The 13,948-nt window shown below is 32.3% G+C and overlaps 1 protein-coding gene and 1 long non-coding RNA gene across 2 annotated transcripts; one reads left to right on the top strand and one right to left on the bottom strand.

Moving 5' to 3' along the window:
• Positions 1-501: 501 nt before the first annotated feature.
• Positions 502-1,605, top strand: LOC132744186 (beta-1,3-galactosyltransferase 1-like). The gene has a single exon (XM_060732810.1). It carries the CDS (start codon positions 502-504, stop codon positions 1,555-1,557), a length of 1,056 nt encoding a protein of 351 aa, XP_060588793.1. The 3' UTR covers positions 1,558-1,605.
• Positions 1,606-10,987: 9,382 nt separating this feature from the next.
• On the bottom strand, positions 10,988-12,504 carry LOC132744177 (uncharacterized). Its single transcript, XR_009627663.1, has 3 exons — positions 12,379-12,504; positions 11,740-11,852; positions 10,988-11,137 (listed from the first exon to the last, which is right to left on the bottom strand). It is a non-coding gene; the product is annotated as an uncharacterized LOC132744177 (long non-coding RNA).
• Between the last annotated feature and the right edge of the window lie 1,444 nt (positions 12,505-13,948).

Genomic DNA, 13,948 nt, shown 5'->3' on the forward strand with positions numbered 1-13,948 from the left:
AAATATGTCTTATTTGATTGAAATTTATTAATACATGTACTAAATGTTCGTTCATCAACTATGAAAGGCCTGGTATGATACATACGCCACTACCTATGTATAGCTTCAAGTACATGTATGATATCTCGGATGCATTAAAAACAGCAAAATTACATGAAAATCGTCTCGATTGAGTCTGTATATGAGAGATCATGAAAAAGTGCAACATCCCTTACGCCTTCTAGCACCGACTAGAACTGGACTCAATGAACCCATATAATAAAATGTATGGAACTTTGCATTTAAGTGGAAATAGATTGATTTACATTTGCATAGACTTGAAAACGCTTTGACGATTTGCCGCCTTTTAATAGAATCATTATGCAAACTTTTTTAGAACAACCCTTTCATGTATGTAACTGGAAATGTTTGATATCGAACGTGTTTATTTTCAGGCTGAGTAGATGTATGCTTGGAACAGATTAAAGCGCAATTTATTCGTTTTACTTGAACAAATAACTCATGTTTTCAATAAAACACAATAACTTTTTATTTACTATTGCTTTTATCAAAGGTATTGCTTCCAAAGAAAGTGCAAATAGCGGAGAGGGTCATTTTTTGGAGAAAAAGAATGGAATAGTTTTGACGAATGACATCTTCGAAGTAAAGCTGAAGCCAGGACTGATGGAACTAATAAATCCTACAACACCAAAATATGCACTTACAATAAATGCCTCCTATCTTCTAGAAAATGAAGAACTGTGCTCGTCATTTAAAAACTTAACAATTCTCATTATTGTCTTGTCTGCACCAAACAATTTTCAAAGGAGAAAGATCATCAGAGAGACATGGGGTAATTCAAGATTTTATTCAAGTTACGGGACAGTCAAAGTATTATTTCTCCTCGGCAGTGCTTATAATACAAACATTCAAGATAAAATAAAGGACGAATTCAACCTTTATGAGGATATACTTCAAGGAAAGTTCATAGATTCATACCATAACTTGACACACAAAACTATAATGGGATATAAATGGTTGACTGAACGGTGTAGAAATGCTAAGTATATCATCAAAACAGATGATGATGTTGTAATGAATTTGTTCAATGTTTTCCAAAGCAGTATGCTTGATATATCTGTTAATCAGAATCATGTTCATTGCCTTCGATTTTACAACCCTCCAATCGTCCGAGCAAAAAGCAGCAAATGGTATGTTGAACCACACCAGTTCAGAGGAACGGAACGTTATGTGCCATATTGTTTTGGACAATATGTGATGTTCCTTAACGACATCGTCCCATCTCTGTATAAATCTGCATCATCCACGCCGTTCTTCTGGATTGACGATGTATTCAATTATGGTATCGTTATGGACAATATCCCTGGGTTAAAATACAAACATGTAAAATCGAACGAGGCTGCGTCATACTCAAAGTTGGCCACACTAAAATGCTGGAAACGTTTGGTGCCAAGGTGCAGTCATGTGTATATAACATTAGACAACGAATCACAGGCAAGGGCTGTTTGGCTAAATATAATTCGCCAATATCAGCGGAGTGAAAAAAACAACCACTAAAATACAAATATAATGATCACATTCAACTGCTGGAAACATTTGGTGCCAAGGTGTTTTGAAAAACAATTGTATTCTATGTTCATAACATTATGTCGCTACAATAAAACTAATTTATGTTAGTAGGAAATTGGAATAAAAGCGAAAACGTAAACGTTCAGTTTGATATATCCATTCATATGTGAAATGTGCTACACTTCTAAGTTCTTTATCAAAATATGTAGTCCGTATACAGAGAAAAAAAATAAATGTATTATACTAATTTAACTTGTATATTTCAAATATCTACTTCGAGGTTTTTGATTAATATGTATTGAAAGCACATGATAGTTGTTTTACTGAATATAGTAACACATGTTTATAATTGGCGTCCGGCGCCTTTTATGGAATGAAGTCAGATTTTGTGAAAGGGCGACAGCAACTTCTCGAGCCTTTTATAGTTATTCATAATAAAAGTTGATCATTCCGATCGGTATGAGGGTGCTTGATTATTAATTAGTCGCGATATGTACAATGAATAGCTAACTGGAGAATTTCGCAATGCAAACATTTTCAAATGAAATAACCTTTTCCGTCAATAAATCGCGCTCTTCGGGATATTTTTATTTATCATTTTGTAGTACACAGTGGGTTATTATGGTATGTTATTCCGAAAGCTGTAAATAGAATGATGAGTTGATGACCTAAATATTCCGAAAATCTATTTATAGAGGGATGTACTCCTATCGGTAATTCCCGGTCTCTCCTGGTCTATTTTGACAGGGATTTACTAGTGACCGGCGAATAGTACCACACGTTTATTGTCCGGTCTCTCCCGGTTTTGGAGTAGATGTTTGATATCGTTACAGATCAGAACAAATATTTTACTGATAAATAAGCTTTTTTTTTCCAAATGAATGTTTGTCACTTAGTTTTGTTACAATAATTAATAAACACAGATCAGCTCTCAATTTTATTGATTATTATTATACATAAACATACAATTCGGAAAAAAACCCAACAACACAAATCACATGTTTTATTTTATCTATATGAGATAAAAACAATAAATATGTACAATAATTGAGAAAAAATGTACATTTTATGGCATTAATATGACACTATCAACTTAAGTTACAAATCAATTTTATGAATTATTCAATTGATTGATAATTTAAAAAATGATAAAGAAAAATACAAATGTACATGTACATGTATATGGTTTAAGAATCACCAATATTATATATTGAAAGATTAACCATAATTTACTGACCTTTTCCAGTTAAGTTTTGACTTATAATCGTCGGTCAATATGACAATTGAATTCTTAAAATAGTAGTAAACGTAAAAACTCAGTATTAAACATAAAACATAAAAAAGAAAAGAAAACAATATTCATAAAATCTGTAATTTTTTTTTATTAAAATAGATATTACAATTATTGTATCATAAACAATTATGCTCAACATGATCAACATGATATAACAAGTGTCATATTGTTACTAAGTGTGAACAGATACCTTAAGAGGGGGTCTTCGCTAATAGCGATAACATAATAAGGGACAATTACACAAGTGTGGTGTTGATCATACGTTACACATATGGATTATAAATGATTGTATACATGTATAACCGTTGCTATTAATAACCACGATCATAAAGAAAAAACAAATAATATTCTAATTTCTAGCATGCCAAACAAAGTTATAAATAATGAACAACATCTTTAGTCCGTTCATTCATAAGTGATATACAATTCTGGTAAAAACCAATGAACCATTGAAAAGTTTATAAGAATATCTTGTCATCATATATCTACTAGTTCATATGCACCTGCTGCATTTCTTGCTTGGACGCCCTTTGATGCTTTGCATCAATGCTTTTCTTGTATTTACATTTAATGAAAAGTGGCAGATAACATGTGTACAGATCATTCCCAACAAGCAACTGACAGATTTTATTTCAATATATATTTTCTTTAACAGTGAGCAATGATAAAGTGATAAATCTATCAGTTCAAAAACTTTTATTATCACTATTTTGGAATAATCTGAAATTTTGGTCCAGCCAAAACGGTTGTCGTTATGAATACGTCCGTTGGCAACCCATCAGAATGTTCTAAAATATTCCTTCACAAAATTTCGCCAAACGGTGTGACTTTTTGCGACAGTTTACAAAGATTATGAGCAATGAAACTGCTTCTAATGTCAAGTAGAAATTATCAATTTGGCCCGTTTTTCTCAAAGAAATAAAACATTTAGACCAAATCGAGGCAAAAATACTGCTTGCGAAACAACAAAAGTAACGTTACACACCACGTGATATAGACAGATGTTGTTGACAACAAATTTATATTTGATTAGTACGCACGAATGTAAAGAAGTAAATAAAAATGAAAACGAAATTAATCAGATATTCAGTGAAATTATTTGTTTTATGTATCTTTTGGTCGTTGGTATTAACGTTTTATTAGTTGACAAAACCAGGATGGTTGTATTAAATTATACAATGAACGACAGTACACATGAAATAATTGGTAAGGATCTTATCAAAGATAAAAGTACTATTTGTGATTTTCACAGTTATGACATGGCAGCTGAAAAATGTATTCGTGAAGTTAACCAGATAGCCGGAGCAGCCGGCCGGGACAAATTTTGTCTAGTCCGTCTGTTCCGAGGATGAAGCCGTGTCACGAAGGGTGAACCCCCATATGGATCTCAAAATTGAGCATCCGTAAACAATATATGTGAATTTCCGCTGATACATATGTGCGCTGTAACACCAAAATTTGAAGGAGAAAATCACAGGGTAAGTTTTCAACTTTTTAAACACATATATAATTTAAGGCTTTTTGAAAAAAAAAATCGAATGTGATTTGACTCTCCTGACTTTCATATATTAACCCATTTTTGTTCCGGATTTCAATGCAGTCTTCGTCGGGATACTTTTACCGTCTTTGATTCTGGTGTGCTTTTGCTTGTGAGTGAAAATCTATTAATTAAATACATGACTATGCGGGAATCTTGTTCAAAGTGATGTTTATCTAAATCTATAGGAAAAAAATTTGATACGATAGCTTTACAAAGATTTGGTCAATTTCATTTGTCGTCTGTTTAATATATTATAGTTTGGCTTGAACAAGTTACGTTTCCTCAGAGGGGAATTATTTATCATATGAGTAGTATTCACTCAGTGTCAAAATTATTATATACTCGGTAATTTTAGGATTTTTATTGCTAGCATCAGATAGTAAGCTTATTGATGTAGTGATATTTAATTATAATACACATGGCATATTTTATAAGCTATTAAACCTCAATTGTTCCTTTAGATTAGCTATTCTATAATTATATATAAGTGATACGTAGTTTCCATATCACCTATGGATCTCTTCAGTACTTAAGAAGCTCGACTGGAATTGACCAGCAATTTCTTTATTTTGAGCCAAATCTTAATAAATGATTCGATAAGGGTTTGTTTGAATATTTCACATCGTTAGGTGGTAATATTTTGTGAAAACTCTGTATTTAGAGTCCGTTCAGCGACATTTTCATCTTAAGCAATGCAAGTTTTGGGCACACCAGAAACCACGACGGAAAAAATATCTCGACGAAGACTGCATCAAAATCCGATGCAAAATGGTTATATATAGAGAAAAGTCAGGAGGTTAGAATCATATTTCGATTTTCTTTCAAAAAGCTATGAATTTTTATATAAATGTTTAAAAATTGAAAAACTTACCTGTGAATAATCTATTTTTTCCTCACATACGGTGTTACAGCGCACATATGGGATCAGCGGAAATTCAATATATTAATCATATTACATAATGGTTCGTATGCTCTTTAAAAACACTTTGGACTACGGCAGTTAAAAGCCTTTTTTCTTCACAACGTGATTTAAAGAATAGCCATAAGAGAAAAATTGTATATTTTCATTTAAAATACGTAATAAGTAAATTCATCCTGTTTATTTATTTTTCTATTCATTTATTCATTTTATATATTCGAAGTACGCAGACATTCAAGCAGACATTTATAAAAGCGGACATTAAAACGTTCTGTTATGGTATTGCGAACATTTTACCTCATATTAACGTGTTTTGACGCCTTTTCAAGTTTTCACCCCCCCCCCCCACCCCTTTTTTGAGACCTCAAATAGTAAAAAAAATGCCATATTTAGGACCCAAAACTGGTTTTCCGTTTGAGAATTGACTTTAAAAAAGTGACTACTTTTTCGGCGCCGCCCCTTTCAAAAAGGTACATCAAGGGGGTGCCTGAAGAGGGATGTGCACCGTTCTGTTTGAAGGTTTGAAGGAGGACTTGTAAGAGGCTTAAAATGGCCCTAGGACGGTCTCAAGGTATCGTTTAACCAACGCTTAAAAGCCTTTTACTCTATATCTTGGAGCACGTTGAAATCAGTTTTGATGGAAAAAAACCCGACCGCAAAATAGCGATTTTTGGCAATTTTGAAAGTCCCCCGTTGCCATGGTAACAGGTAATATAAGATTGAACATGCAGTTACAAAGGTCATGGCCAAGTCAACATGTGTGCCAAGTTTGATCAGTATTGAAGCATTTTTTTTATAGTTTCATGGCAGTTTGAGCTATATTCATTCTGGTCTTTGACATGTTTTGCATCGTGCAAGTACTGTGGCATTTTTTTATAAATGGTTGAATAAATATGTCTTATTTGATTGAAAATTTCATTAATACATCGTACTAAATGCTTCCTTCATTCAACTATGTATGGCCTGGTACATACATACCCACTACCTATGTATGCTTCAAGTTCATGATATTCTGGAAAAAATGATACCTCGGATGCATTAAAACAGCAAAATATTACATGAAAATTCGCCAGACCTCGTCTAATGTGAGTCTGAACATGGAGAGATCATGAAAAAGTGCAACATCCTCACGCCTTCTAGCACCGGCTTAAGCGTATACTCAATCCTAAACCCTAAAAAGAACTGGACTCAATGAACCCATATAATAAAATGTTGGGAACTTTGGGCATTTAAGTGGAAATAGACTTGATTTTTTACATTGGCATAGATTTGAAAAAGCTTGACGATTTGCCGCCCTTTTAATAGAATCATTATGCAACTTTTTTAGAAAACAACCCTTTTTTATGTATGTACTGGAAATTTTTCTATCGGACCATGTTTATTTTCAGCCGCACTAGATGCAAGCTTGAAACAGATTTTAAGTGCAACTTATTCGTTTACTTGAACAAATAACTCATTTTTCAATAAAACACAATTACTTTTATTTACGCTATTGTCGCTTTTTAAAATCCCCTTTAAAGGTGATGCTTCCAAAGAAAGTGCAAATAGCGGAGAAAGGTCATTTTTTTGAGAAAAAAAATGGAATAGTTAAACAATGACATCTTCGAAGTAAAGCTGAAGCCCGGACTGATGAACTAATAAATCCTACAACACCAAAATATGCACTTACAAAAATGCCTCCTATCTTCTAGAACATAAAGAACAGTGCTCGTCATTTAAAAACTTAAACAATTCTCATCATTTCTTGGTCTGCACCAAACAATTTTCAAAGGAGAAAGGTCATCAGAGAGACATGGGGTAATTCAAGATTTTTTATTCAAGTTACGGGGACCAGATCCAAAGATTATTTCTCCTCGCAGGGCTTATAATACAAACATTCAAGATAAAAAAAGACGAATTCAACCTTTTATGGAGGATAACTTCAAGGAAAGTTCATAGATTCATACCATAACTTGACACACAAAAACTTACAATGGGATATAAAGTGGTTGACTGAACGGTTGGTAGAAAGATAAGTATATCATCAAAACAGACGATATATTGTAATCAAAATTTTCAATGTTTTTCCAAAGCAGTATGCTTTATATATCTGTTGATCAGTATCATTTCATGTCATCGATTCATGAAAAGGTCCAGTCAACCGAGCAAAAAAGCAGCAATGGTATGTTGAACCGCATCAAATCTTTAGAGGTCAAAAACCATACAAATCCATTTTGTGTGGACAATATCGTGATGTTCCTTAACACATCGTCCCATCTCTGTATAAATCGCATCCTCCACACCATTTTCGGGATTGACGTGTTTCAATTAGGGTACTTTAAAACAATACCCCGGGGTTAAAATAAAAGCAAATAAAACAAAAGGGGTTTTTTCATACTCAAAGGCCCCACAAAATGCTGGGAAACTTTTGGGTCCCAAAGGGTGCAGTCATGTGTATATAAATTTGCAAAAATCACAGACAAGGCTTTTGGCTAAATAGTTCCCCCAAAATCCCGGGGTGAAAAAAAACAACCCCCTAAAATTAAATATAAAAAATAATGACCTCAAATGCTGGAAAATTTGTGCCCAAAATGTCCCCACGTGTATATAAACCCTAATGCAATCACAGACACGGGCTTTTGGATAAAAAATTTAAATTTCCCCAAAACAAGTGGAAATGAAAAAAAAAAATAAAATAAATATATAAAAAGTCATAGTTTTTATTTTTTTTGATTATTAAAAATTATTTGGTTTTTAAAATTAAACAAAAGGGAGGTGGTAATAAAGTATGTAAATGAAGAAAACCCCAAATTTGTTTTCATGTACTAGAAATCCGGCACGAAAACAAGTTTCTAACACTTTTTTTAAATAAACTGCAAATGTATGAATTTTATGTTTTGTAATAAAAATGATTTGAATTTAAAACTTCAAATGACTAAGTTTCAAAACCTGGTAAAGGGTACCACTGGGTTTTTCCTATTTTTTGAAATTGCGCAAAATTTTTCAAACTGTTTTACTTTTTTTCCCTAATACTATATTTCTGTAACGGGATATAAAAGGGGTCACATAAGTTCAAAATACTATCAGAAAGAATTTTTATCTACCCCAGTGCAACAGGTCTTCCTCCCCCAGTAAACTAGAACGTCCCATATACTATACTTTGGCTACGAAACCCAAACAAAAAAGCCACAAGGAGAGAGGGTTTCCTGAATACTTTGTCCTACATATCTCCACCCCTTTGTCAAAATGTCTAAAAAAAATTTCTTCTAGAGTACAATATCCTGAGCTAAATTTTGGCAAAAAAATCACATTTGGTAATTACAAAGAATACAAAATCAGCCCCTGCCGCCCTGTCGCTCACTTTTTTAAATAGTTTACATTGTGGAACAATGAATTGCTTAAGACTTTATAAATTACATTGCCAAGAGCTTACTTTAGATAATTGTCATAAAGAATCTCGTACCAGACATCAACAAAATTATGTAGACTGTCACAAACATTACAAACCTCATTACTGGCTTTAACCTGCGGTAGCAAAGTATCTAAGGTGAGTGATCCAGTGTCATCATGGCCCTCTTGTTTAAGGTTTTATTTGTCAGACTTTAAACCATAACAGTACGGCTTCCGTTTGGTGTTTAAGAACATTTCGGTTTCCATTTCATGTTTTGCATAAAGAATACCAACACATTACGGCCTCCGTTTAATGCTTTGCATAAAAAAACCAAAACATTACCGCTTCCATTTTATGCTTTACAATTAAAAATATATGTCTATGTACTTCCCGACCTTACAACTTTTAACAGATATACAGAGAACATAACAGATGGTAGTCATTTCTGTTTTATTCAATTTTGCTTATATGTAGCTCATGATAGGTATGGAATTATCCGTACATAACGCCAAATATTACATCATGTGAAGTGAAATGAAATTAGGATTTTCACAACCTTTACGTTACAAACAATATTGTCCAAGTGATGGTCCTCTATAACTTTCCATTCTTATCGGATGCATCAATTTAGGTTAAGGCTGACAATTAAGACAATAGGATCTCCGCTTACTACTTAAATATCTCCTAACTCGCCGATGGAAATTGTCTAAATGACTAGACGTGCGATCAAATGATCCCACATGAGGAATATTTTTTATAAAGATATATATTTGAAAATGCAGGTTGTTGGACATTATCTTTTGAACAACTTAATACATGGCAGTACGGCACCCCTACGCATCCCTCTGAACGGGAAAATGTCATTGTTAAGGAAACTTGTTCATTTTGAGAATTTATGAAAAATAACTTCTTAATGAGTAGATTCAGTTATATATTTCCTTGGAATATTCTAGCGATTAATCAGTACAAGACAGTTCTAATCATAGCATATACACTTTGACTGAGGATTTTTTGGCTTGGTGGCGTTTTTATAATATAATGGTATCGGCGAACGCTTATGGATCTTTAATGGCTCATTAAGCCTCAAAATGCTATTATTTTTATTAAAAATTTTCTCTAAAGCCTTTTTCGTGCTCTGCCACATATTTCTAAACGGTACTTGTTGAGCACATAGTATAACCATCATTTGCATTTTGACCTTTAGTAAAGTCATAGTAATTTAGTGTCTAGTATGGACTTTGTTTACGTTTTGCATTCTAACATATGTTCTTAAAGTGATTTCTGAGGCTAAATCTAATATGGCTAATTGTGGCTTAAAGGAATTACATTTATAATTGTGCGAATATTTTTGATAATTTTGTAGGAAGCTACCTGTTTGATTTGTAAATTCATGATGTAATTATCCTCGAGTTTTGTCATATGTGCGCTATGCTGTATTTTGGATTGCAGAACAGTTAAACTTATGTGTTATTATTCAAGATATTACCATCTTTCTTCTTATGTGTTTTGACCCTTTTAATATCCTCTATATAATATCTGTGGTAATCTACCGCAATAAAAATAGCATAATTATAACATTCATTTGTAATTCACAGGTACTAAGATATGTTGAACCTTTATTTGTCGGTATTAAATGCTACTATATTTAAACACGTTTGTCATATACCCAACGTTACAGTAGTAACATTATCATTATATCATTTAAATGTAATGACTATAAAGTTATAAAAGCAACTATGCTGTAGTCTTTTCTTCAATATTCAGGATCATTTTTTTATTTACTATTTATTCATATACAACAAGTACTTATTTTTTTACTATTTATTCTACAATATTCAGAACGTTCAAATTGTTTGTCCCGGCTATTGTTCAATATAATCCGATGTTTGGCGGAAAAGGCCGAAAATATGCGATTGAACATTCAATATGATAGAGTAACATTAAACATATTGGCCTGAGAACTGCTATAAGAACTATTAGCGCAAGGACAAGTGGACAGCCAGACATTATCTCGATTTATTTGAGAATGCTCTTACTGTTTTAATTTTTCTGATGTTTGTTATGTGAAACTTCACATTCTACTCCTTTTGCTTAAGTAAGCAAATTATGGCGCTTATACAATGGTTTCTGCGTGTGTAGTCATTTTTTTTACAGAATCGCAATTTTAAAGTCCAATCTTTCTTTATGACGTAAGTGCTCCTCTTTTAACAACAAAGTCGTACTGCTTTACTGGGTTTCTTCATAATAAAATAATACTCTTTGCTCTATCCCGTCTAATAATTGGAAAAAATGATGCACATTTAAAAATAATGTCATTTATTTTGATAATACATTTACAATGTATAATGAATTAATGATTAAACTTTCAGAGATGTATTGGCTATATACGAAATCTGCTATTTAGCCGAAAATGTCACAATAACTGCATCTGTACTCATATCCAGACTGAAAGAAAAGAAAAACACACAAACATGTATATATATATCTCTAATATTGCCAGAGTGTTCTTTAAGGTATAAAGAAATGCAAACACATAATTAAATTTTAAAGAAGTATTCTCACATTGTACTATTGAATAAAAACATTCCCCTTGCCAAATAAATGTAATAAAATCAATTGAAAGAAAAAAAAGACAAATCGTTCGTACAGTAATACATTTAAAAAGTGAATTGGCTAATAATGAAAGCTTTGTAATACAATACATAAATAGTTTGATAGTGTTAAGTATCGGACATAACTACAAACCACGAAAGAATTATATATAAATGTTGTTGGCAAGTGTGAGATATATGATCTGATATTATACGAATATTCATATATAGCAAGATAATAAAATGTTCTAAAAAAATTATTTTCCATTGTATAAATGTTTATACTAAATCACTTAGAACCTTATCAACGCTGTTTTCCCCCCAGCAACATTTTATAAGGATATTCAACTGATAAATTTCTATTGTTTTTTTTATCAATATTTGAAATGATTATGGAAAATGTGCCCATTATAGACCAATCCAATCCAATTAATGTATACAAAAGCTTGACCTTACCCCTATACAGTAGCATATACCAGCACATGGACCATATTGTCCGACACAGCCGTAGCCATCGGTTACACAGTTTGGATGGTAACATATTTGTCTAGTGTTCTTGACACGCGATTCTGCAAATATATATACATCATGACCATTACTCTTTCAATATATTTGTCTTGTCTCTTCAAAAAAAAAGAGCTCAGTTTACCCCAAAACGTCAAAAAATCATTTGTTGGTCCCTTTATACATTACTGACAATATCGAAAGCAAATTTCCTGTTGAATTCGATATTTATTAATTTCACTCATACATTTATATGGAAAATTATTTGCTTGAAAGTATAACAACAGGTGCGATTGTTGATTTTTGCTCTGACAATCAATAATGAAATGATAAATTTATTCAAATTTTTTAATTTGATATAAAGACGAAGAACGTAATCATGTTTTGCTTCTGATTAACTGATTAATTCCACACTACTATATTACGAATATCACAATTAAAAACTGAACAAAAAATAAAGAATTGAAGATACATGCAGTGATACACTTTGACTGAAAACATAAAACTTGTAAGCATTAAGTAGACACAAATAATGAAAATGACAGAAATATTAGAAAATATATGGGTTAATAGTACAACATATTTACTTACCACCTTCCTGTACAGAGAATGAAGAAGTACTTGCGACCAACACCAGAACAATCAAAACTGTACACACAAAACACCTTTCATTGTCGAAGTTTGTAGTTTTCTATATTAATCAGCAGTTTAAATTTTATTAGGCAGGACGACTATTTGCTCATATTTATATGTTGTTGTCAGCTTGCTTACCTGATTGCGTGAGAGGGATGTATCAGCTTGTTTAACGAGGGTTGCTGGGCAGAAGTAAAGAGATAATATAACCATTGTTTCTTAAGTAATAATTAGTAAATTCATAAGATAAAAACACATGACTAAAGTGCCGTATTTTATTATATTATTCAAAAATGTTTTTTCGAAGAAAAACATGGAACATTAAAAGATCTACACAATCACTGTGTGAAATCCGGTGTATATTAAGAATTTCAAATAGATCTCCAAACTATGGGAAATATGGGAGCACCGTGGGTGGTGATATTTATCGATTCGGATATAAGCAATTTCCTTAACGATTGCTCAGAAATAGTGCAGACGAGACAGGAAATTCTTGCAAATGGGCGGGTACCCTTTGGACGGACATTCCGATCCGAACCGCAACATATGAGAGGCTATTATTAATACAGAGCTGATTTTTGTAGAGCCAACTATAGTATCAATTTTTTTCACATTTAAATTAAACATGTAAAGCAACACCTATCACAAATAAGCGAATAGCTTTGTTTTTCTAAATGGCGTTGCTCCGGCAGACGTTGTGCTTTTTTTAAAAGATAACGTTCATATTTTCTTTTCAAATACATGGTACCTACCTAACTACCCTGCTTAGGGATATTTAATGCGACCCCTGAAGTCACTTAATGTACGATAACAATCATGGTGAAACAATGCTGTTTTAGTTTTAAGAAAGTGAAATCGAGAATTTCACAGTAATATGCTTAAGCTATATACTACGATAATCTGTGTTTTCCAGACTAAATGTTTACCTGATAAAATGATTTTCTATATAGTGTAAGATTCTATGTAATATAATGAAACGAATTTTTAATTACTTTAAAATAATGATGATGTCCTAGAGTTAAGACTTATGATAGTTTCAATAATTTTAAATGAAATAAACAAATAACCGTTGTCAGAGTATTAAAGAACACATGGAATGAAAAATTAATTTAGCGTTAGAAACGCAAAACCTATGACGCATAGCATATTTTGACAAACAGTTATTGAGGAATCAGAACATGAATTATTATTGAAGCGATCCTTGAGACTGGAAACACTTGCTACACTAGGATACCGTTCTGTAAATGAAGTCGGAAGTCAGTCTGAAAAATGCCAAGCAGATAAGGGACACTTTTTTATAATTCATTTCCGTGTCACAAAGTAATTCTAGCACTCATGGTCAAAATAATTTCAGTTTCGAAATTATGTCAATAAGCTATCTCCTTCTTAATAAAGATCCTTTATCTTGAAAAGGTTAATTGAGATAATGATTTAATATGGTTATAATTTCACATCAGAAAGGGCAAAGTTAAAAGGGGAGACATTCTTTTTAAAAAGCGATGAAAACTTATTAAGAGAATATCACAGT

This window comes from Ruditapes philippinarum, unplaced genomic scaffold (assembly GCF_026571515.1).
Source record: "Ruditapes philippinarum isolate M1 unplaced genomic scaffold, ASM2657151v2 ctg2420_1_1_1_1, whole genome shotgun sequence".
NCBI classification, from domain to species: domain Eukaryota; kingdom Metazoa; phylum Mollusca; class Bivalvia; order Venerida; family Veneridae; genus Ruditapes; species Ruditapes philippinarum.